Below are 23,673 nucleotides of genomic sequence, written 5' to 3'. Positions count from 1 at the left end.
CCCAAATGTAAGATGCATAGCATATATCTGCAGCCTCTTTGAGTAAATCAACAAGTTTAAAGAGAAGACTGTAAATACACAGGCATCTTTGAACTAAGGCTCAAATCCTGATCAGAAACTGTATTTACATCCTGAGACTCATGATTCTTAAAGGTACCATCCAAATTCTGGTGGCAGTTTGTGTGTTTCTCCAAAGTGCTAGACAAACATGAAGGACAATATATAAGTATTTTTGTGTATAAAATAATCCACTGACTGCTTCAATAAATCTTATCAAAAGTCTTTCTCTCTTGCATGTTTTCATGGTGTGTGGTGAAATGAAGACCAAAGAAAGAAAGAGATGGGTAATTTTGATTATTTTTATGTTTTTGAAATATGGTATGCTTCCCTCCACAAATGTATAAACTGCTTTTTTGGGGGGTGGCTTTTTGTTTGTTTGGTTGGTTGGTTGGTTGGTTGGTTTTTTTTTGTTTGTTTGTTTGTCTTTTGTTTTGTTTGAGTTTTGGCTTTTTTCTAGACATGGTTTCTCTGTTTAGCCCTGGCTGTCTTGAAACTTTCTCTGTAGACCAGGCTGGCCTCGAAATCAGAGATCTACCTGCCTCTGCCTCCCAAGTGCCAGGACTAAAGACATGTGCCACTACCACCCAGCATAAGCTATTTTTGTTTTTGTTTTTGTTTTAATAATTTTCTAATGTAATATCTTGAATGTGGCAATTATTTTTAGTAGTATTATTTAAATGGAACTAATTATTATTTAGTAATTTAAAAAAAAAACTCTCTAGTCAAATTACTATGTGAGATTAGCAGGGAAACAATGACTTGACCATTCTATAAAAAGCATTCTATAAAAAAAAAAACAAAAAACTACAGCCCTAATTATAAAAAATGTGAGAATATAGGTGTTTTATGCCAGCATCATGATTTAACTAATTCTTGTATGTTTGCAATGGGAGATTAGCTGGCTGGCTTCATACTCATGAGTACAACCAACTGAAGTCTAAGAATAAAGGAGAGAAACCAATTTGCTCCTCAGCCCCAAGGTCAGTTTGAGGTGGGGAAATGACCCACTATACCTTGGAGAGATCAGTAATGAGAATCTGGCTTTGGCTCCTGCAATTGACTAGTGAAATAATGAACTGTAGTCGCTGACTGATTGTGTGGTCTGAAGAACTGCCAAGAATACACATTATCAGCTCCTGAGGCCCTTAAAACACTTCTGCATCTCTCGGTGTAGATTTATGGCATGAAACAAAAGGCAACACTTTATTCTCAAGGACAGAGCTGTGAAGAATCTTGTTTGGGGTTTGGATGCTGAAAGATACTGTGTTAATAAATATGGTAGTAAATACAGTTAATCATACACTGTGTACCTGCTTCCTTTCCCTGTTCTTACATCTTTTATTATTTTCTTTCCTTGCTCTATTTCATTTACAAATTTTTTTTAATTTAAAAAATACTTTGTGGCCAGGTAGTGGTGGTGGTGTATGCCTTTAATCCCAGCACTCAGGAGGCAGAGGCACGTGGATATCTGTGAGTTTGAGGCCAGCCTGGTCTACAAAACAAGTTCCAGAACAACCAGAGCTATTACACAGGGAAACTCTGTCTCAAAAAAAGACAAAAATAAAATAATAAAATACTTTGTGGAAAATAATGGAAGAAAAAGGCCTTAAGAACTGAAGGTCCATTTGGTTATGGTATACATACATAGCCTATTGTGCCGCTGCTACATCATGCATACCATGCCATAGACCCGAAAGGAGATATCCTGTAGAAAAAGGGTCAATTCATCTCTCTTTCTGATTGGCATTGCATGGCTTTAAGACCACCAAAACCATTGATCAATTAGCAACGAATCATTAGCACATTTTTTAATATAAATATGTATGGAACCAGTTCACAATCCTTTTTCGAATTAGACTTAATCTCCAGGCTGACATTCTACTTTAAAACAAAGTATTTGTCCATATTTTTCAGTATGTTAAATTTCTGGTAAATATTGAAATGTTCTAAGTTGGATATCAGAAAAGAGATTAAATTGTCCTGAAGACTTATAGCAACACAGAAACTCTCTAGTCTAATAACAATGGCTTTGGATGGAACCTGTCCTCTGCTCTCCACAGTTCAAGCTCCACAGAAATACAACTTATGGCCATCTTTAAGAGAGACCACAAAGAAGTACACAGCCCTGCAAGCAACCTCCCGTCTCTTGATTCCAACAAAATTGAAAGTGAAAGAATCCATCTCGGAGCCATAGAAGACAAGCAACCAGAAATCTACCTCACAACTATGGACCTCAAAAAACTCATCATCCAACTACTAGATGGAGACCATTCCTTGGATGTGGGGACGATTTGGTTCAATGATGGTCAGTTGGTGATGCCATAGTTCTGAGTTTATCCTCATTCTAACAGAGAAGCTAGAAATTATGACTATATGATGGATTGTCATTTTAACTTGGGCCCTGTAAAGTCAGTCGTTACTAGGACAGGTACATCATGTATAGTACTATTTCTGTTTCTCTTCACTTCCTCCTGCATTTTATTAATCAGCCCTTGGTGATCACTTTGCACTAAAGATAAGTCTAGGAGAATACAATAGTTTCAATTCAGAGTAACCATGTTCAGTCAGTAGGGCCCAGATAAAGGGGAGAATTCTTGGACAATCCCGTTTATCTGGCATAGCTTACACATATCTTCTCAGCTAGTAAACTACTCAGGCTTCATAAGGAAACAGACAGCATATTCAGTGAGGCTAGTTTAAAAAGAGTTGATAGAGGGACTGCCCATGAAAATTTTCTTTACTCAAAGGAATGGAATAGCCCCATAAGATTAGAAGTAGCATGACCTCACTACTACCTCCAGGCCTGAGGGCTGCCCACTAATACAACCCACCCCAGAGAGGAAGGTAAGGAACCACTGATACAATCTGTTTGTCAACCTTCAATGGGATCCAAAGACATAAACAAGATAATCCAACATGCTTGGGACCTATAGAGGATGCTGTAGGGGGGACCCAGGAGCCTGAAACTCAAGACACTGCAGACAGTATAATAGATAGACAATGAAAATGCCATTTCAGCACAAGATGGCATGAAACTATCATTCTCTGGCAGTTCTATTATCTGATTTATATGAGCAAATCATTATCTCTAGAAATTTGGAGGGAGGTTATGGCACCTCTGAGGCAACAAGGGAACAACTTCAAACTCATCTCCAAGCTTATTTGCTCCTCTGGCCGTGTGTCTTTGTTGAGCTTTCTTGGGATATTCTGAGAACGAGGAGGAGGGATGGAGTTGAACTCCAGATGCTCCCATTTTATAGTGTTGATACTAACCATTTCTTTCTTTGCTGGCTAAGTAACATTTTTATCCCCATTTGCCCAGCCAACCAGCCTCACTACTTGATCCAAATCTGTAGACTAAGACTGGGGACCCTACAAATCTCTAAACTGCTATTGTTTTGTAATTGCTTTTATTATGTAATTGGCACATAATAATTACATATATTCTTGGAATATAAAGTTATGATTAGATACATGTGTATAGCACATAATGATCAAAGCAGTGTAGTTATTATACCCATCACTTTATTCTGTATCATTCCTTTGTGAACAGAGCATTCAAAACTTCTCTTATAGCAATTATGAAATGTACAATACATTATCATTAACTATAATCACCCCACTGAGCAATATAATCCTAGTTCCTTCTGTCTACTTACACTGATTGTTGTACCCATTAACCAATCTCTTCCACTCTTTCATCCTGTTCTTAATAATTCCCATCACATAAGCATGCAAGACACAATCCTGGATCTTTCCTTCAGATTAATGACCATTAGTCTGTAACTCCAATTTCTTAATGATTTGTAGTAGTACTCCTTACGACTTGGCTATTACCACATTTTAGAACCTAAACTGTTTTATTGCCTAAATCACAAAAGGAAAAAAAAAAAAGAAACATTTAGCCTTGTGATTTTTTTTTTTCATCCCAGAAGTTGGTGGGTCATTGTCAGTCTCCAAACCTGTCACCCTGTCGGGGCTGCCCATGCCCATTGCTGACATCACTGAGGTAAGTGAGTTTCTTGTCCTTCTGTTTAAAACCCTCTAACAAAATAATCAGTTTTGCAGACTGAATGGAAAAAAATACTATTTGTAATGTTAAGTACAAGTATTTTATATTTTTAGGTCTGTAATTGGGAGCCCACTTCCAATAACTGCATTAACAAAAATTAATTCAAATTACATTTCAAATATTTCTTAGACTTAGTTAGACATTTGTTTCATTTTGAGTCAGGTTGTGCTCTGTGTTTAATAAGACACATTTTAAATTTTATTTTTTTATATTCATTCATTTATTGAAAAAGGAAGAAGAGACACAGGCATGCCACAGCAGACATGTGGAGCATATATGGGGAGCCCAGAGGATGATCTGCAGAAGTTGGTTTTCTCCTTACACTGTAGGGGGGTCCCAGTGATTGAACTCAGACCATCAGGCTCAGTGGCCAGTGCCTTTTCCTGTGTTTCATGAACTAAAAAGAATAATTAAAGCAAAATATAATACTTAACTTTGATTTTCAGAAATACACTTATAAGTCTATTTTTTATTCCTAAGAGCTTTACTTACATTCTTATTTATGGGAGGTGGTAAAGCAAATTAATGTATTAGAAACTAAAAGTAATCAATGCGGCAGTGATTTTTGTATTCAACTTAAAGCTCTGGCAGTTTCAGTGTTCTACAAGCTTTTACTGGAGTGTTCATAAGTAGATATTCTGAGTAAGCTCGGTGCCCTCTGTGCCCTCTTGACATGAAAGAATTTTAAATGAAAGCATGACTAACACGGTTCAAAGTATTTCAGTCATTAGTTATCCAGGAAGACACGCCAGCTGAGAAACAAGAGATCAGGAAGGAGATTGCCTGGCCAGACCATGTTGTTGTTGTTGTTGTTTTCCAGGACATAGTTCCAGGCTCCTCCTCCATAGATGTCATGCTAGTAACAAAATTCTTTGCTTAAATAGAAGTAACAGTATTCAAGATATAAGTATAACCCTTCTCGTGCACAGAGAAACATCCCTTCTTGACATCTTTCTTTCTAAATTCACTCTTCAGGATGCTACTCTGAGTTCAGAACTTCTGCTCAGTGAACCTGGGCTTGAGGCAGTGGCCCGAGAAGGACCTGACCTGCCTGGTGAGTTTCTTCTCATATAGTCAATGTTTGATGATGACATTCTCTGAGAATCCATCAATGCTCTTTCTCAAACCCCTGGAAAAAAGTCTTCTCAACCCCGGAAAGGTGTGTCTCACCAGCATCACCAACAGAATCCACTGAATCACCTCCTTCTGAGGAACATGCGCCTCTCCAATGCAACATCCTCCCCTCAGTTCTAGTCCCCAGTCCCCTGGGAAGCCTGGCCACCCTTCCTGGGTGTAGTGAGAGACACTGGAGTCAAAGCCTCACCAACAGAAATCTCTTCCAGGCTTTGAAAGAGAGTCCACTAGGACAAAGGAGGTTATGAGGCCCGAATCCTTGACCCAGGGGTAGAGCTACAGAGGGATGAAACTTCACTTTAGTCCATCATTCCCACATGTCACTAACAGGCTGTCTGCTCTCTTTTAAATGTTTTCTTAGGTTTGGTTTTTGAGACAGAATTTCCCTATGTGACTCAGATTCCTGAATGCTGGGATTTCAGACATGAGCTACCTCACCTCATGAGTGCTTTTTAGTGTGGATTACACATAAGGAAATCACTAAACACTGAAGTCTTATTGATTGGTAATTTTTTTTTGTCTTCTTTCATATTTATTTTTAATTTTTACTTTTTTTGTTTTCTTAGAGATGAGTTCTTACTATGTAACCTTGGCTTCCAGCATGTAAAGGCTGGCCTCCAACACGTGCCAATCCTCCTTTCCACTCTGTAGGTTGTCTGGTGAAGATCTTTTAGGAGACACAAGACTGGGGATCTGAGGTTGATCAGCTTGCACTGTAGTTCTAAGTGTGAACGCCTCTGGAGCTGTGTGGTGTCTGGGTTTTCTAAAGGTTTTGTTGCTGTTTTAGTTGGGACTCCTTATAAAATACTTCCTTGGTGCTATTTTCTTCATAGATTGTATTCAACAGGTAGGTAAATAATCATAGAACATGAACTTTTCAGAAATACATGTATGTCATGATAGCAGAGCTTATTGTACAAATTGAACTTAGTTTACATGATTACTGCAAGAAAGTATTCATTTCATGGCAGTTATCTGTTGCATTACTAAAGTTAATGGCTAAAAATAGCCACTTATTTCCTGTAAATCTGAAGTTTGGGCAGTAGTGGGTGGAGACAGCTCTGCTCTACATGTGCCAGTGGGCGGAGTTCAACTGCTATCAAAGATCCATTTTCATGGTGACCTCGGCACATTGCTGGAAAATCAGTGCTTAGCTGGGGCTGTGGGCTTGAGGCCCCATTCTCCTGTATGTGCGTCTCTCCATGAGGATGCTTGGACTTCCTCACAGTTTTGCAGCCATGTTTGAGAGAGGCAGTATTCTAACCACTCGTGGGCCCAGAAACAGCATCATTTCTCTCCTTCTAATGTCTAAGCAATCACAGAGACTCAAGCAGTAAAAAATACAGGCCTTAACTATCAATAGAAGTATCAAAGAATAATTTGGGCCCATTTATAATCAATCACAGTGGATATCAACCACCATTTTGGCCTTAAAATCATCTGAGAGTTGGTTATATACAACAAAACATACCTTTGATAAAATGGTTAATGCTGTCCCTGGATTATTTGCTTTAATTATAAGATCAGAAACTCTTATAATATTGGCATTTCAAGTAGACTATTTAAAATGATGATGTATCTATGACAAATGCATTATACACTTTCAAATTGCTTTGCTGTTCCCATGCAAGTATACATCATACAACAGTAGAGCTAAAAAAGAATTCTAGAGATAATTCAGTTAAGCCTCTGTGCTTCAAAAATGAGAAAAGCAAAGCTAGAGACAGGAAGCGATTTGCACAAGGTCAGGATCAGGACCATCATTCAAGTTTTCTCCAGGTTATACTGTATTTGCCTTGAGTAGACTTATCCTTTAAAATAGTTATCTTCAGTCTGATCAAATAACTCAGCAGGGAAAAAAATGCTAGCTGCACAAGCTTGCCAACCTGATTTCAAACCCTTAGACCCACAGAAAGCTGGATACAATAGCTCAAATCTGTAATCCCAGCACTCCTATGTGAGATGCAATGTAGAGACAGGAGAATCATACAGAAGCTCATAAGCCAGCTAGTGTAGAATGTGAAGAGAGATAAAAACAAGTAAAGCCCTGCCTCGACAAGATGGAAGGAAAGAACTAGAACTAACTCCCAACCACTGGCACACATAGACCACTTTACTTCGGTTTCAATGTACTTTTATACATGAATGTAACAAAGAAAGTAACGATCCAAGGAAGGTTGTTTGAGTTCAGAAAAACATGTAAATAAATGTCAGTAGGCACACACTAAGTATTAAAAACCAGCCCTTTCCTAGAACTTTCTCAGGACAGACCAATTTAAACACAGTGCCTAGCACATACTATAGGTTATATCTGGGAAAGCATGAAAGCCAGGCAGAAGACCATGTCCAGATTCAGGGTACACTGACCAGATTGGGTTCTATAGCTTTGTTCTGACATCCAACAAGAATGGACATGTCGTATAAATTGAATGTAAATGTTTGTCACAGGAGGCACGAAATCACATATCTAAGAACAATCCAGACAACAAAACGCACCTGAAGTAAAAGGCCCTCTGCCTTTTTTCCTGGAGCCTCCTCACAGTTCTCCAAGGCATTGTTCACCATGGCTCATTCTTTTGACCGTGTTCCCACAATCCTCCCTCCTACCATGATATCCTCTTTTTTTCTTTTCTTTTTTTACTGATTACACTTAGTGCTACCTGCTTGCAAAAATGTTGGCTTAATCTTGTACAGGTCTTCTTCAGGTAGCCATAGCTGCAGTGAGTCCATGATCACAATGGCCAAGTCATGTCCACAAATCAGTATTCCACAGCCCTCCTTCCCAGCATCCTGCTCTTACTTTCTTCCCTTCTATCTTCTGTGATCATCTCTGAGCCCTGAGGATAGGGTTGATAGAGATGTCCCATTGAAGTCTGGCCACTCAACAGTCACTTATCCTCAGCACTCTGACAGTTATGAGTCCCTGAATTAACCACTACCCATTCAAAAAGAAGCTTCTCTGGCCACACTGAGAGAAACGCAGACTGAGTATGAACATAAATATTTAGAAGGCAGTTTTACAGCACGACCGTTTAGCAAAACAACAGGCCCACTGGAGCCTATAATATTCCCAGTCATGAGATGTTGACCAATGTGTAGCCCCAAACATGGAAATCCTTCCTAAGAAGCGGACCTCATAACTGACCAGAAGTCTTTCGTTACCCACGTAACCATCATACCACTATTGCACCAGCGGACTGGGCCCATATTGTATTGGAGTGTTTTCTTGATGTTTAATTTCTTGAATTCTTCGCATATTCTAGATTCTAATCCTCTGTCAAATATATAGCTGTAAAATTTTTTGTTCCATTCTGTAGGCTGTCTCTTCATTTGATTGACAGTTACCTCTGTTGTGCAAAGCTTTTCAATTTTATGAGCTCCCATTTGTTGATTATTGCTCTTTTTTTCCCTCCTGAGCAATCAGAGTCCTATTCAGAAAGTCCTTAACCTGTGTCTATACCTTGTTTCCTACTTTTCTTGATGACAGATCCAGGTTGTCATGTCTTATGTTGAGGTCCTGGAGCCATTTGGAGTTGAATTTTAATCAGGGAAAGAAACAAGGGTTTCATTTTTCTTTTTTTTTTTTTTCTTTTTTTGGTTTTTTTGAGACAGGGTTTCTCTGTGTACCTTTGCGCCTTTCCTGGAACTCACTTGGTAGCCCAGGCTGGCCTCGAACTCACAGAGATCTGCCTGGCTCTGCCTCCCAAGTGCTGGGATTAAAGGCATGCGCCACCACCGCCCTGCTGGGTTTCATTTTTCTAAGTGTAGATATCCAGTTCTAGCACCATTTGTTGGTGTATTTCTTTAATGTTTATTTTGACATCTTTGTCAAATATTAGGTGGGCTATATGGCCTTGTGCCTGGGTCTTCTAGTCTGTTTCATTGATTGATGTGTCTGGATTCATGCCAAAAAGGTGTTTTTATTACTATGGCTCTGTACTATTATTTAAAATCAGGTATAGTAACACATCCAGCAGAATTATTTTTGCATCTGCTGTACGGGGGCAAGTACTCGTAATCACCTCAGGCACATTTTTTAAGATTTTGTTTGTTTTTTGTCTTAAATTGAGTGTGTTTATGTGTGTGCATGATGTGTTATGTTGTGTGTATTTACATGTGTGTGTATTCACAGTCATATCTTCCTGCAGCTGAAGTTACAAGTATTTGTGAACCACCCAACACGGACCCCGAGGATTCAACTTGCATCCTCTATAAGAGTAGCACACGTTCTTAACCACTGAGACACCTCTCCAGTAGAAGTTTTGTTGGTTTTTTGTTTGTTTGTTTGTTTGTTTGTTTGTTTTTTGGTTTTTTTTTTAAATATCACTGGTCACTATAAATCTATTTAAATTGCTTATCTTATCTTGGTTTAATATGGCTAGGTCATATGTATCTAGACATTCACTTATTTCTTTTAGATTTTCCAATTATATGAAATGTATGGTTTCAGAGTGAAAACTAGTAATTTTATGAAATCCAGTAGTATCTGTTTTAATATTCCCTTTTCATCTCTAATTTTATCAATTTGGGTCTTCTCAGTTTCTTTTGATTACTTTCATCAAGATTTTGGCAATCTTATTTAACTTTCCAAATAGCCAACCTTCGCTTCATTTATTCTAAAATAAACACCTTTGAAAAAATTATCTTTAAACTTCTTTGCCCTAAAGTTATAAGTATTTTCTTTATTTCACTATTCTGTACATTTTTGTAAATAATCAAGGCTTTGGCATCTCCATTAGGTCATCTGCTAGGCATCACAGGTTTTGCCCATAACTACCTGTCACAGAAACAAACACAACTCCAAGGGTCACAGGTGAGCAGGTTTGTCTCCATCTTCACTTTATTTGACATTTCTAGCAAGTGGCTCTCATGGACCACATCTGTCTTGCAGCTCCTTGCATTATCCTTGTGTTCTGTGATGACTCCTTCTCGGTTTCTTGGACTTGGACTTGCTTTATGTTCTTTTGCATGCTTACTAAAATCCTGCTTCATTTTAAAAACACATGGTGATTGAAAAACATGCACCATGATACAACAGGCTTTTATTTGAAAGAGTTAAAAGAAAAATGTAAAGACAACACTTTTGCTGAGGTGGTAATGCATTGAAACTAAGTGTACACTATGAGTGTATTACCCACCACTAAGTATTCATGTTAAAATGCTTGATTTTATGTTGATTTTATATTGAGCTTCATCTCAATAGCTTTTTAAAGAAGTCAGTGACTGCAGACAAAATCATATTAAAATGGAAATCATGTTTGTCTAAAATATGGCTCAGTTGGTAGAGTGCTTGTCTAGCATGCACAAAGCCCTGGGTTTGATCTCCAGCACATGATATAACTGGATGTGGAAGTCTGGAGTGTATGCGACTCTATCTAAAATAAAGCAAAAAAAAAAAAATCAACATCAGAAAGTTCTATAAATTTGCTTGAGGTGGTTCATAGATTTGACTCCCAGCTTCTGAGCAAGCTGTTCACAAAGAAAAACATAATCCATCATATAGTTTGGATCTTCACACTTACAGCATGGAAACTGTCTTCTCTTGTGAGTCCTCATCAAGGAGACAGGCTGGATCTTATGAACCATGTCCTATTTTCATCAACCTCCCCAGCATGTAAGACAGGCCTCAGGTGTTCCCCTTGTGGCCTGGGCTGGGGATCTGAAATGAGTGCCAAGCCTACTTCATTACAGCAGGGTGGAGGGAGATATACTGACAGCCTGCCTAATTCAATGACTGATTTCAGAAGAAATAGGAGTGAGTGTACTGCCTGGCTTACAGTCAATGATCTGTAAGTAAAATTATATCTCATAACTGGGCTTTTGATTAATATTGAGCAAGAAGAGTTAGATTTGCTGACATGGGCCCAGTGTGCAAATATTCTATGTTGCCAACTAAGGACAAACCACGTGCATTCAACACCAGCCAAGCTGGGAATAGGAATGACGACACTTCAGCAGAAATGGAAACCCTAACTAGGAAACCTTCCTGATAAAAAAGACACCCAGCCTACTTACTCATGGAAATACATAGAAGAGAACAACAACAAAAAAAAAAAAAAACATGAAAATTAAAGAAGACTGCTCTGAACAAAATCAAGGCTCACACCCATCATAAAACAATCATATCTACCAAGATTCTCAGAGCAATATCTCTGGCTGAGAAACAGTATTTGTCCCCAGTTCTGACCATACTACTCACCATCACTAAAAATGCCACCCATTGCCCTGATTTCGCCCTTTCTGCCCATAATATCCCATACTCTCCTAGCCTGATGACCTGCAGCCTAATGATAAGCACTCTGATGAGCCGTCTGCGGCTGTTCTCTGAAAGGTGTTCATAGACATCATTTGCTCCCTGGCTCCTCAGCAAAAAGTCACATGCACATCCCTCTGACATAGTGTTGAAGTGACTGAGGTGTGTGTCTGGGATCTGTCCCAGACTGAATTCGTAGAGAGAAAGAATGTGGTTTTTGTTCCTTTTATATAGGCAAAGCAGTGTCTGGCACATAGCTGTGACTTCACAACTCTTTGTCATCACTGTCCTTATTGGACCTGTCACTGCTGGTCTCAGTCACCTCCTGGAGCATAATCCTTCTTTTTGCCAATCTTCTTGCAGGTCCACAGACCTTCTCACTGAACAACATTCTTATTGGGAAACATTTTTGTCAAAATATGAATGTTGAAGACCACTAATCAGTTCCATTTCATGTGATGTAACAACCCCACCACGCTGATTAACATGAACAGAAAGCATGAAATGAAGGAAGTTTATGATAAGGCACTCTCCCAGCATTAAAAAAAAAACAGAAGGAAGGAAGAGAGGGAGGGAGGAAGGGAGGGAGGGAGGGAGGGAGGGAGGGGGGGAGAGAGAGAGAGAGAGAGAGAGAGAGAGAGAGAGAGAGAGAGAAAGAAAGAAAGAAAGAAAGAAAGAAAGAAAGAAAGAAAGAAAGAAAGAAAGAAAGAAAGAAAGACTCACATATCCTAATTCTCCATCAGGAAGGTCAGGCAAGGATATTACTTAACTTGCTCTACTTTAAAATGAAAGGATAATACAGAGATTTTAAAACAAATCCTAAGAAGATTTAGCTGAACTTTAGGCCACTGGGGCCACTATTTTTGCTCTTCTGTGTCCGAGAGTATGGTTTTCTTGAATGAGCGGACTATCACACATTTTACGGAGCTGGGGTTGTAGCTCAGTGGTAGAATGAATACTTAGCATGCATAGGGCCGTGGGCATGATCTGAAGCACCAAAAATAAATAAATAAACAAACCTTATTCATAAAAGTCTGTGTGAGAAATGCTATCTGAAGGAAGAAAAGGACAGCTGTTCAACACAGATGTGCAATTACACCCCAACCCCAGATGCAATATCCACCATGCCCAGAAGATAAGAAGGAAATTGAAGTTCTTCTAACTCCCAAATACCAAACTTCTAGATTTGACCTAGATATTAATGGAATAGTAGTATTCTTGGAGAGATCGGTGCAAAATGTAATGGACGGCCCCAAATTGGGCATTTCCCATAAAAATTCTTGTTCTGACTCTGCCCTCTGCTGAGCTGATACTAGTCATCTGCCTCTCTGCCTCTGCTCTCCTGTCTCCCATACCCTTATGGTGAAGGTCAGTGGTCTGGGTCCCCTGGATCATTCCTCACTATCTTTGGTATAAGATGTTTCTGTGGGTAGGTTTGTCTTCTCTGTGAGTGGACATGAAAAGGGAAGGAGGAAGTCACCCCAGGTAGACTGATGGCTCCATTTCAACTAGTCAGCCATACCCTCTGTAGACACTTCCAACAGTCAAACTGCCTTAGCCATCCCTTGCTGCCCCATGATGCTAAGCCCGGACTCCCCCAGATTCTGGTTATGACTACTCCCAATTTATTTCCAAGTTGTGGCCCATTTTCCCTACAGAGTAGTGGTCTGTTTAATCTTCTTCCAACCTTTTACTGAACAGACCACATTTCTAGGATAAAATTCTGCTGCTTCTTCAGAGACAGAGGCTGTTAGAGACACCTGCCTTTAGCCTTTCTCTTTCTTCCACATTGACTCTCCCTCATCACACACACACACACACACACACACACACACACACACACACACTCTTCTGATGATTCTATGCATCAAACAGTTTGCAGGAATTCTTAGACACTTCATCTCCCATTGATGCCACCCACCATTTCTCTTTCTACCATTTTGTAGAGTACTCTCTTTCTCCTCCCATGTAGGTTAGGAGACCTGTTCATCACAGGTAAATTCCAGAGGCTCTGTATGCCACAGATGCACAAGAACAGAACAAAAGAGACCTTTATAATTTCATCTAATTTGTATCAGCTTTCTGGGATGCTGTCTGTTCATTCATTTATTCATTTAAATACATAAGAGAATGCCTGGAAAGCACAGATATAAAAGAGTGAACAAAGCAGCTAGAACCCATAGCTCAAGGTTTGGTTCCCCACAAAACAGACCGTGGGGCAAGAATTCCATTGTAAGGAATTCATTTCAGAGGTGCTCACAGGAAATTTAGTGAGTGGATGGGGAAGTGAATCAGAGAATAAAAGGAACCAGGACAGAAAGTTTATCCTGAACCACTGGAAATGATCAGTGGTATGCTAATACATCATAATGTTCTCAACAACAAGAAGTGATATATGTAAGCATAGGAAAATTAATTATAAAAATTTGCTGGAGCCAGGCTTGGTGGCATATGTCTGTAATGCTGGCACACCAAAGAAAGGCTGGACAGGAGGACTGCCAGTTCCATGATAGCCTCCATCACATAGTGAGACACTGTCTCAAAAGAAAAAAATAAATTAGTGATAACAAGTTGCATATGATTTACAAGTAAGAAAATCTATTATATTCCTCATTATCAGCCTATATAGCTAACTGGTTGCTAAGAAAGTAATGGCTGAATAACAGAAAGGCAGAGGTAAAGCTGAAGGAGTAGTGGACAGTGTCTGGGGCAGAAGCACGTGTCATATCGAAAAGAATAAAGAGACCTAGATGAGCCAAAGGAGTCAGAAAAAATTAGTGAGACAATGATGAAAGTCTGGAAACAGAGCCTTATGGACCCTGTCCAGAATCATTAAATGGTTTTAAGCAAAGTGCTGATACATCACATTTGCATTTAAACACCCCATGGCTGTGTGTGGAGAACTAGCCAGAAGTGGACAAAATCAGACAGCCAATTGAATAGACATCTAGGGTAGAAATCTTAATGTCTAGGACTTGCATAAAATGCAGAAGAGAAAAGTGAGTTGATTTGAGTGGTATTTGTGAGATAAAACCATTATGAGAGTTCTGAACCTTGAATGGACTCAGCAAGGCAGGCTGACTGAATGCATTGCCATTTCTGGGCTCATTAGTGGTAAATAGTAACCTGAAACAGCAACTACTGCTCAACTCCAGCAAACTGCCCATTGCCTGTGCACTATGGACATCCATATAGTGCCTGCCCATTGCCTCCTTTGAGTCATATGTCAATTGAGTACATCCTAGGAGACTCCAGCCTTTATTGGTTCCCAGTTTTTAACAAAGTGTCTATCCAGTTTCATTGGTTCTTGTTGTTTGTTTGTTTGTTTGTTTGTTTGTTTTGGGGGGGTTAAAGACCGAGTCTATAAAGCCCAAGCTGACATCTCTATTCTATCAACTCAGCTTCCTGAGTGCTAGAATGGTAGGTATGCACCTCTATGCCCAGCTTCTTGGTTAATATTTACATAAAGAGAAAGATTGATAAATACCCCTTCTGAGTAATGTTTCTGATTGATTTAACCTTTTTTTTTTTTTTGACAAAGATGGGGGGGAGTCATTAATTGCAAGAAGTAGAATGGGTGAGCAGAAAGACTAGAGATCAGGCTTCCTTTTTATAGCCTTTACAAGACTATTTCAAAACTACTATAAATCTGTAGTGTTGTAGGGCTGCCTCTCTCCTACATACCCTGATTTAGTCATTGTGCGCACCAGTCCAGGGGGCTTGTTTTGTTGTTTCCATTTCAATTCCGCATGTCTGTCATCGTTTAACCTTTGGTTTAGCATCTGCAATCCAGCCTTTAGTTGCCTGGAGTAACTGCTACCATGCTGCAGGGGTCTTAGTTGCATCTAACACTAGCTGACAGCCAGGGCCCTGACAGCAGGCACTCCAGCATATGACCTCTCCACACACTGGACAAGATGCGTTGCCCCCCTATTAAGATCTCCACACATGAGGCTGGAGGCATGTGCCACCTTATTAGGTCTCCACACACTCAACAAGGGTCATGTACTGCCTTATCAAGCTCTGCAGCTCCCAGGAGCCTCTACTTCCTTTCCTACTTAGAGGTACTGGAACACTTAGAATAACCCTGCTGAGATGGCCCCTGGTAAACAGACTAATGACCAGGGGAGAAACTCTCCAAAAATAAACTCGTATATGCATCGCAGAAACTAAACCTTTATGACAATGTCAACAGAAATCTTAACTTAGAAGCATGTGATGCAGCTCCTGTAAATCCTAACTGAACTCATTGGATCACCAAGCTAGACTTGGGTGCCTTATCTGGAATGAGTAGATGTTGGTTCATGTCCCCCAGGAAATGTTCACACAACCAGAAGTAATAGGACTGAGCCTGTATATTACTAGTGTCTTAGGTGAGAGGAGAGGAAAATCAGTGAGGAGAGGCATCAATGTAGATGTAACCAACCGTCTTATTAAATAAGAAACGCAGAGCCGATTCAAAGATGAAAGCCAAGAGGTCAGAGCTAAGAGCCTTACCCTTCCTGCTTCAGCGATCCTCTTCAGCCAAGAGAGCTCTCCGAAAAGGGACCTACTTCCTGTGTGTTTGTCTTTATATAGTCTTTCTGTTCTGCCTTCTCATTGGTTGTAAACCCAAACACATGACTGCCTCGTCACTGCCTGTCTGTAGAGACTTCCAGGTCTTCTATGGTTGGGATTGAGATTAAAGGCGTGTGTCTCCAATGCTGGCTGTATCCTTTTACACACAGAGATCTACCTAGCTCTGTCTACCAAGTGCTGGGATTAAAGGCGTGTGCCACCACCGCCACGCTCTTGCTATGGCTCTAATAGCTCTGACCCCCAGGCAACTTTATTTATTAACATACAATTAAAATTACTTTTCAGTACAAATAAAATACCACCATACATCGAGGAGGGGTGCACAGAAGTGGGCTGGACATGAGGCTAGACGTTGCTGATGAGATGGGGAGGGACCTCCAGGTAGAGCCAGTCTAGGAGCAAAGACACCAAGCACTGAGGGAGTTTGGGAGAAGAATACAGAGAGTCCTTTGGATCAAGCACAACCTTAAAAGGTAGAAAGAGGGTTTTGCTTCGGGTTTGCAGGAAGTAGAGAGCTAACAACACAGGGATGGCTACCGTGTGGTGCGTGAATAAGGGAGAGTGGAAGAGCTTATCCTGCGCTTACCCTAAAACTGTAACACAGATAGATAAGGGTGGAAGCATGGACGGGAAAGATGTAAGCTATTTGATTTTGAAAGAGTTTGAATAAACTAAAAACAAGTTTGAATAACAGTGGATGGAAAAGGGTGAGTCAGAGAATCAGGTCACCTATGGAGAATGTGCGACAACAAATTTCTTCCCACCCTGAGGGGTGAAATTTAGTGGAAGATGATGAAGAAGAAATTCCCTGACAAGCTGGAAATCTAGGCATGTGTTTCACTTGTTGCCCACTAATGGCAAAATTCCCTTCTCCAAGGAGCTCCATCTCCCTTCTGTTGATTCAACTGAGTCAATGGAAAGGAGTCTTCTCGCCTCAGAGTCCACCAATTTCAATCCTAATCTCATCTTCACAGAACCATCTAGAATATTTGTCCAAATATCTGGGTATGCTACTGTGGCCTAATCAAAATGATATGTAAAATTCATCAGCATATTATGCCTTGAATGGCCTCAATATAGCCAGTAAAGACTCAGAAGATGGTTTATACATTATATTCACACAAAAGGCAGGATTAGAACAAACAAAATCAGGTAATAACTCAACAATTCACCTACTGAGAGGAAAAAATGGGTTTGCCTGATGGAACACCCTTGGTCATAACTAATGGTGTTTTGTCATGAACAGTAACAGCAGGTCAGCACTTGTGGGATTGAAAAAACTCATTTGCTAAGAGGAAGCAGAAAATATACCCTCATCAGGGTGGGAGATTAGATAGAAAGTTGTCCAGAGGAAAGCCAAGCCACAAAAGTGGCACTTTGTGGGTAGTTCTCTGTTCCCCACCTGTCCATTCTCAAGTGACGGCCATTGTACCATCATAGCTACAAGGATTACTGCCCTGAGTCTCTTAGCATAATCTGCAGAGCCAGGCAGATCTCTGTGAGTTCGAGGCCAGCCTGGTCTACAAAGCTAGTTCCAGGAAAGGCACAAAGCTACACAGAGAAACCCTGTCTTGAAAAACCAAAAAAAAAAAAAATTTAACATCAGTATTATATGGGAAAGGCAGTATTTTTTTCTCTTTTACCATTTTTTATTTCAGGCTGTGAAATACCAGTCATGTGCTTAAAATAAACTTAAAACCAGAGCTGGCCAGGCCTCTGGGAGATCATAGGAAAGAGAAATTGCCTTGGGGCCTGCTGCGGAGAATTGCAGAAAGCCATGTACAATATGGCTGACTTTAATCAAAGAGGCAGCACTACCACAAGGGCGAATGTCCTCTTAGCAGTCCTGTAGTGGGAAGAACAAGAGCATTTATGAGCAGATTGAGGGATATGGACAAAAAAAAAAAAAATCCCATGAATAGTTTCCTTTCTTTTTGAAGTTTTAAGAAGGTAAAACACATTTCTATAAGTGTCTGCAGATTAAAAGTCGTACACAGTGGTTAGTTATAGAAAAAATATACACAGGTCACTGAACAACTTCTTGTAAATGCTAAGCACTTCTGCCCAAAGCCGTGGGTCATGTCATCCACCTGGCTTTCAAAATGTAAATGTCAGGAAAATGAGATCTTTGACTTTAAATGCATCTCACTAATCTCAGAGAGTTTAACACACTATGACCACTGAGTCAAGCCAATGATAGGAGGAAATGAAATTTCAACTGCTTCCTTTTTCTCACTTGGCATGAATGAGATAGAAAAGGAGCAGCTGTCATTTCATTGCTAGCTGGCAAGTCATCTGTATTGCCAGAATCCACTGTACATTTATTGATCCTTTATCCTCTTTTAAATGTTAAAACAAGTACTAATCCACAGAACTTTAATGAAACACTTAGTAAATATCAGCAAAAGTCAGCATTCCCAAAACCTGCCAAACTTCATTCATAGAATGAAAGTATCTATAAAGAGAAAAGCAAATGCCACCATTTGTATCTACAAGTTGGTTTGTTTGGAATAAGCGTGGTTGGGCGGGGTTAAATTAGAAATACACATATATCTAAGGTATAAAACATGATTATTAACATATGTATGTATAGTCAGATAATTACTATAAGCAAGCTAGTTAATGTTTCACATCTTACTGAGTTAGCTTTTATGTGCATATATGATAAGTACACAAGCTCTGCCTATGCTTGGAATTTAAGAAAATTCAACTCTTAAGCTTTTCAAATCAATCATTCTGCAGGATGGCACATTTCCTACATTGGGGGCTTTCTGTGAAAGGTTTAAGGTCTGGAAGGTTGTATATTTGTCCCAATTTTTATATGATCTTTTTGTAGATTCCTTCAATTTTTCAAAGCTAGAGTATCTCAAAATGGTGCACTAATTTTTCTTCAATCATCAATAAACACCCAGTTGTCCTAGTATACCAACAAGAAACTGAAGTAACCATTCTACAAGAGTCCAACTTGGTGAGCCAATGAATTTATTAGGTTTACTTACAAGAGTATTGGTTAAAGGTTACTCACTGGAGTGTGAATGCCCCCCACAAAAAAATTGCCAAAAAGCTCTAGCTTGGCGTGGATGATGACTTTCCTATAGACTTATAGATGGAGTCAAGTCCACTCTTCAGTTAAACTTCTACGTCTTGTATACTAGCAACTGTTGAAACCACATGCAGCTGGGGCAGGATTATGTAGAGCAGTGGTTCTCAACCTTTCTAATGCTGCAACCCTTTAATACAGTTCCTCATGTTGTGGTGACCTCCAACCATCAAATTAATTTCATTGCTACTTATAATTTTGCTACTGTTATGAATCATAATGTAAATATCTGTGTCTTCCTAAAGTCTTAGGCAACCCCTGTGAAAGGGTCTTCAGTACCCCCACACACACACACAGGGGCCTCTACCAACAGGTTAAGAACTGCTGACACAGAGCTTGGAGGAAGGCATGGAAAGAAGTGGCTAAAATCTCAGGTGAGAGTCTAATGACTCTTCCCACCCTTTCCTATGAGGGAACAATGTGAACTGACTCCATCTTATCAGGGTCTCACTGGGTAATCACAGCTTCTCTGATTATGATCCTGATAGTTGTTATACTTGGAGCACAGATCCACAACACATAGGAACTCAGCAAATCACATGTGCCCCTTTTTGCTTTAAACAACTTCTGTGTGCCAAATTTAGGTAGAGTTAATGTACATAATTCCTCTTGTGGTCAAGATACCGCCCCCCTAAAAAAAAAAAGAATGCTTAAGGGAGTAGGCAGCAGATGAAAGAAAGAAGAAGGATTGTGAGCTAGCAAAAATAAAAATGGAATAATCCAAAGGACCTTTACATGGTGGGACATATGTTAGAATCAGAGGGTGTGGGAGACAGCAGAAGAGAAATTGCATGTGCTAAAGAAACTGAAAGTAAGGCCTGGGGATGGTGGTGCATGCCTTTAATTCCAGCACAAGAGAGGGGGGCAGGTGGATCTCTGTGAGTTAAAGGTTAGTGTGGTCTACAAAGCAAAGTTTCCTAGAAGGGAAGCTGTGAGTTGACTTTGACTTGAGAACCTCCCTGTGAGAATCAACTTCAAAGAACCTTTCATTTGGAAACCAGAGTATGGAAGAACACACTCAGCCATGGAGGAAAGTGAGAATTCATTAGAGGAAATGCATTCACCATGCACTGTAGTTGGAAGTTTCTCCGGTCCTGCCCAGCCCTGTGTTCGGGACGAATCTCTCCCACTTGTGTCCTGCAGCCACTTGATCCCAAGTAAACACACAGAGGCTTATATTATTTACAAACTGTATGGCCTATGGCTAAGAATTCTTGCTAGCCAGCTCTTTCATCTTAAGTTACCCATTTCTGTTAATCTATGTATTGCCACATGGCCATAGCATTACCAGTCTGCTGGCATGTTGCTCCTTGGGCGGCAGGCTGGTATCTCTCTCGCCTCTGCCTTTCTTCTTCCTGTCTCTTTCTTGGATTTCCTGCCTGGCTATAACCTGACTTGCCATAGGCCAGAGCAGCTTCTTTATTGACCAATCATAGCAACACATATTCACAGTGTGCAGAAAGACACCCCACAGCAATGCATACTTGACAAAAGTAGCTGCTGCTACTCCTTAGACCTCTAACTTGCTAATATTCCCATAAACTGTACTGGTGATTCCAGAGCTGCTCTAAAAGGCTATCCAGTACAAGTGGCTTCCCAGGGAAATGAGAGAGAAAACAGTTAAGCAACAAGACGAGTATCAGGCTGAAGTCAAAAGGTCCTCACCCTCTCCCCAGGAGATGACAAGGTAAGGAAGATGGAAGACCTTTGACAGGGCTTGGCTACATTTCATCCCAGGTAAATCAGGTCCTATAAGGCCATCCCTAGTGGCATTGCTTCCTTGACAGGCAAAGAGGACCTTAGCACTAACCAAAGGAACCTGGATGGCACCGCTGCACCAGACCCTCCATCTTTACTGGCACCACGAGGAATGGAATTCCCCACTAAAATGGGGGAGAAATTGTATTTTGAAACTGCTTTCCTGAGATTTAATTGTATGCTAGCTGTCTTATTTATGGAACAATTTGACCACTGTTCACTACATATAAAATGTATGTCTCCTCTTATTTCATTATATATGAAAAATATGTCTATTTCCCATTGCTGCTTGTTTGTTTTTTTTTTTTAAGTTTGTATCCTTCATACGTAAACTATTAAATTTCCCAGTTCATTTTCCCCTGGGAAGTCTCATTTTATGTCCTCACGGTTAACTTTTTCTACTTGCTCCTGTGAGGCACAGGCTAGGCAAGATATCCAATGTGATATTTTATGCATTTTACAGGCATATTCTTGTAATGGTACGTTTCAGTCTTCACCGTTGGTAACTGCTCTGCTTGGCAAGGACAGGTTGTATCGTGCCACCATTTCACTGTACTTGAAGTCCATTTTCCTAAAACTTTCTTTGCAAACTCATGATCTGCAGGGAGGCCTCATTATCAAGAGTCCCATCTGGGTCTGAGTCTTGAGTAACCTCATCAATTCTAGGCCCATTTGTCCAGAATTGAGAGAACCTAGAATTTTCTCTCAGACCTTATTATATATTAAAATTTGCAGTGAGATCTTTTTCAACTCCCTAGAATCTTCCTGTAAAGATTTGTCTGACACTTTTTCTTGAAATTTGTCTCCCCCAAATCTCAACATACCCTCTGACCATGTGTGATATGAAGCACCCAGAGGCAGAGCTGGGGTTAGCATGCTGGGATCGAGACTGTAACCTTGGGTGTCCAAGTTAAGAGGTATCATGCAATTATTAAGTAATGAAGATAATATTTAAATGTAGTATTTTGAAAAAAATGTGAACTCAGTGGAAAGAATTCACAATGCAAAACTATCCAAATTTTAGGTACAGATACTCTGTAGTTTGTCTCACAGTCCTGCGGTAATGACAACAGTCATTTCCAATCTGCCCACAGCTGCTGGCCCATGAGACCCTGCAGGCAGGTTTATGAGGGTTGACATGAAAGCAAACAGATTGGGCATCATGGGGCTTCAAATATAGTCATTTTCTTACTGTGCAGATTTTATTAACTTTTTATTTTGGGTTCAAAGTGTGGAAAGATATTTTGTTAAGTGTCTACAGGAGCGCACATTTCCTGTATAGCTTCAGGATATAATCTGCCTCCGTAGGAACAGAACTGAGTCATGATCCCTAAATCTGTCCTCTCTAAGTGGAGACATGTCTATCTTGATGCTTAATAGAGGGTTAATAAGGTAAACTGTTCCACATGACAATGCAAATAGTACTCATGAAGATGGCAAAGTCATCACTATAGATCACTAAAACATTCTTTTAGGTGAGAAATGTATTAATTTTTTATGTATTCACTGGGATATAAAAAAGTTTCCATGGTGTTCTATTTTCTCTTCTCTAATGACTTCAATCAGACTATTTAAGGCTGTAGTATAATCTTATCCCACCTGGAAAATGTTGGCTGCCTGAGCACACTGCCTACATTGGTGGGTGGCTCTGCCTGCAGCGTCTCTTGGCTTCCTCGCCAGGCCAGCTCTGGGCACTAGACCCACCATCGCCCCTATGCGAGGGGCAGCATTTGAAAGTCCCTTTCTAGTACGTCAGGTCCCTTTCCTAATTGACCCATAACTGTCATGACATAACCAAACAATCAAAACTTTTTCAAGCATTTGATTGGCATTTCTCAAAGTCCAAAGGAGTTAAATAAAAGCCACTTCAAATGCTTCAAAAATTATTTACAAGAAAGAGACATAAGCATAGATAATAGGAGGTCTTAGACAGAGAAGGACAAAAACCCAGGAGGGACAGAAGGGCTACCCAATGATAACATGAGGGGGATCGTACTGCTGGTTATTTAAAAGGGCTCTTTGCCCTTTGTGGGGACCCACCATCTAGCTCCCAAATAATCACATGGAGACTTATTTTTACTTATGAATGCCCAGTCTTAACTTGGCTTGTTTCTAGTCAGCTTTCCTTATAGCCCATCTACCTTTTGCCTCTGGGCTTTTTCCTTTCTCTATTCTATATATCTTTCTTTCTTAATTACTCCATTGCTGGTTGTATAGCTGGGTGGCTGGTGTCTTCTCTCCTTCTCCTTTTTTTTTTTCTCCTCCCTTTCACATTCTTCTCTTTCTATTTATTCTCTCTGCATGACAGCCTTGCCTATCCTTTCTCCTGCCTAACTATTGACTGTTCAGCTCTTCATTAGACCAATCAAGTGTCTTAGACAGGCAAAGTAACACAGCTTCACAGAGTAAAACAAATGCATCAGGAAAGAATGTAACACATCTTTGCATCATTAAAACTAATGTTCCACAGCATAAACCAATGTAACACATCTTCAACTAATATTCTATGGCAGAGATGTTTCTGCTGCCTATAGGCTAGGGAGATGTTGGGAAGGAAGACAGAGTAGGGTCAGAGTCCAGAGCCAGCTCACCTGAAGGAAGCTGGATGCCTGGAACAATTAACCAGTAGGAGCTGGAACCCCAGAGGAAAGAGACTTTTCCCCAAATAGCAACGTGGCACACACAGAGAAGAGGATAAACATCCTCCCAACCAGCGCT

At 40.1% G+C, this 23,673-nt stretch overlaps 1 protein-coding gene across 1 annotated transcript in view; it reads left to right on the top strand.

The window, feature by feature from the left end:
• Nucleotides 1-23,673, top strand: part of Impg1 (interphotoreceptor matrix proteoglycan 1) — a 100,787-nt gene that overhangs the window by 31,200 nt on the left and 45,914 nt on the right. Inside the window, exons 8-11 of the mRNA XM_059267037.1 lie at nucleotides 324-344; nucleotides 2,121-2,365; nucleotides 3,993-4,069; nucleotides 5,108-5,186. Coding sequence (XP_059123020.1) covers nucleotides 324-344; nucleotides 2,121-2,365; nucleotides 3,993-4,069; nucleotides 5,108-5,186 — 422 coding nt within the window. The remainder of the gene's footprint in view (nucleotides 1-323; nucleotides 345-2,120; nucleotides 2,366-3,992; nucleotides 4,070-5,107; nucleotides 5,187-23,673) is intronic.

This window comes from Peromyscus eremicus, chromosome 7 (genome assembly GCF_949786415.1).
Source record: "Peromyscus eremicus chromosome 7, PerEre_H2_v1, whole genome shotgun sequence".
In the NCBI taxonomy this organism is placed as follows: Eukaryota; Metazoa; Chordata; class Mammalia; order Rodentia; family Cricetidae; genus Peromyscus; species Peromyscus eremicus.
The sequence above is the reverse complement of the archived record's forward strand: the minus strand, read 5'-3'. Positions and strand labels throughout refer to the sequence as shown.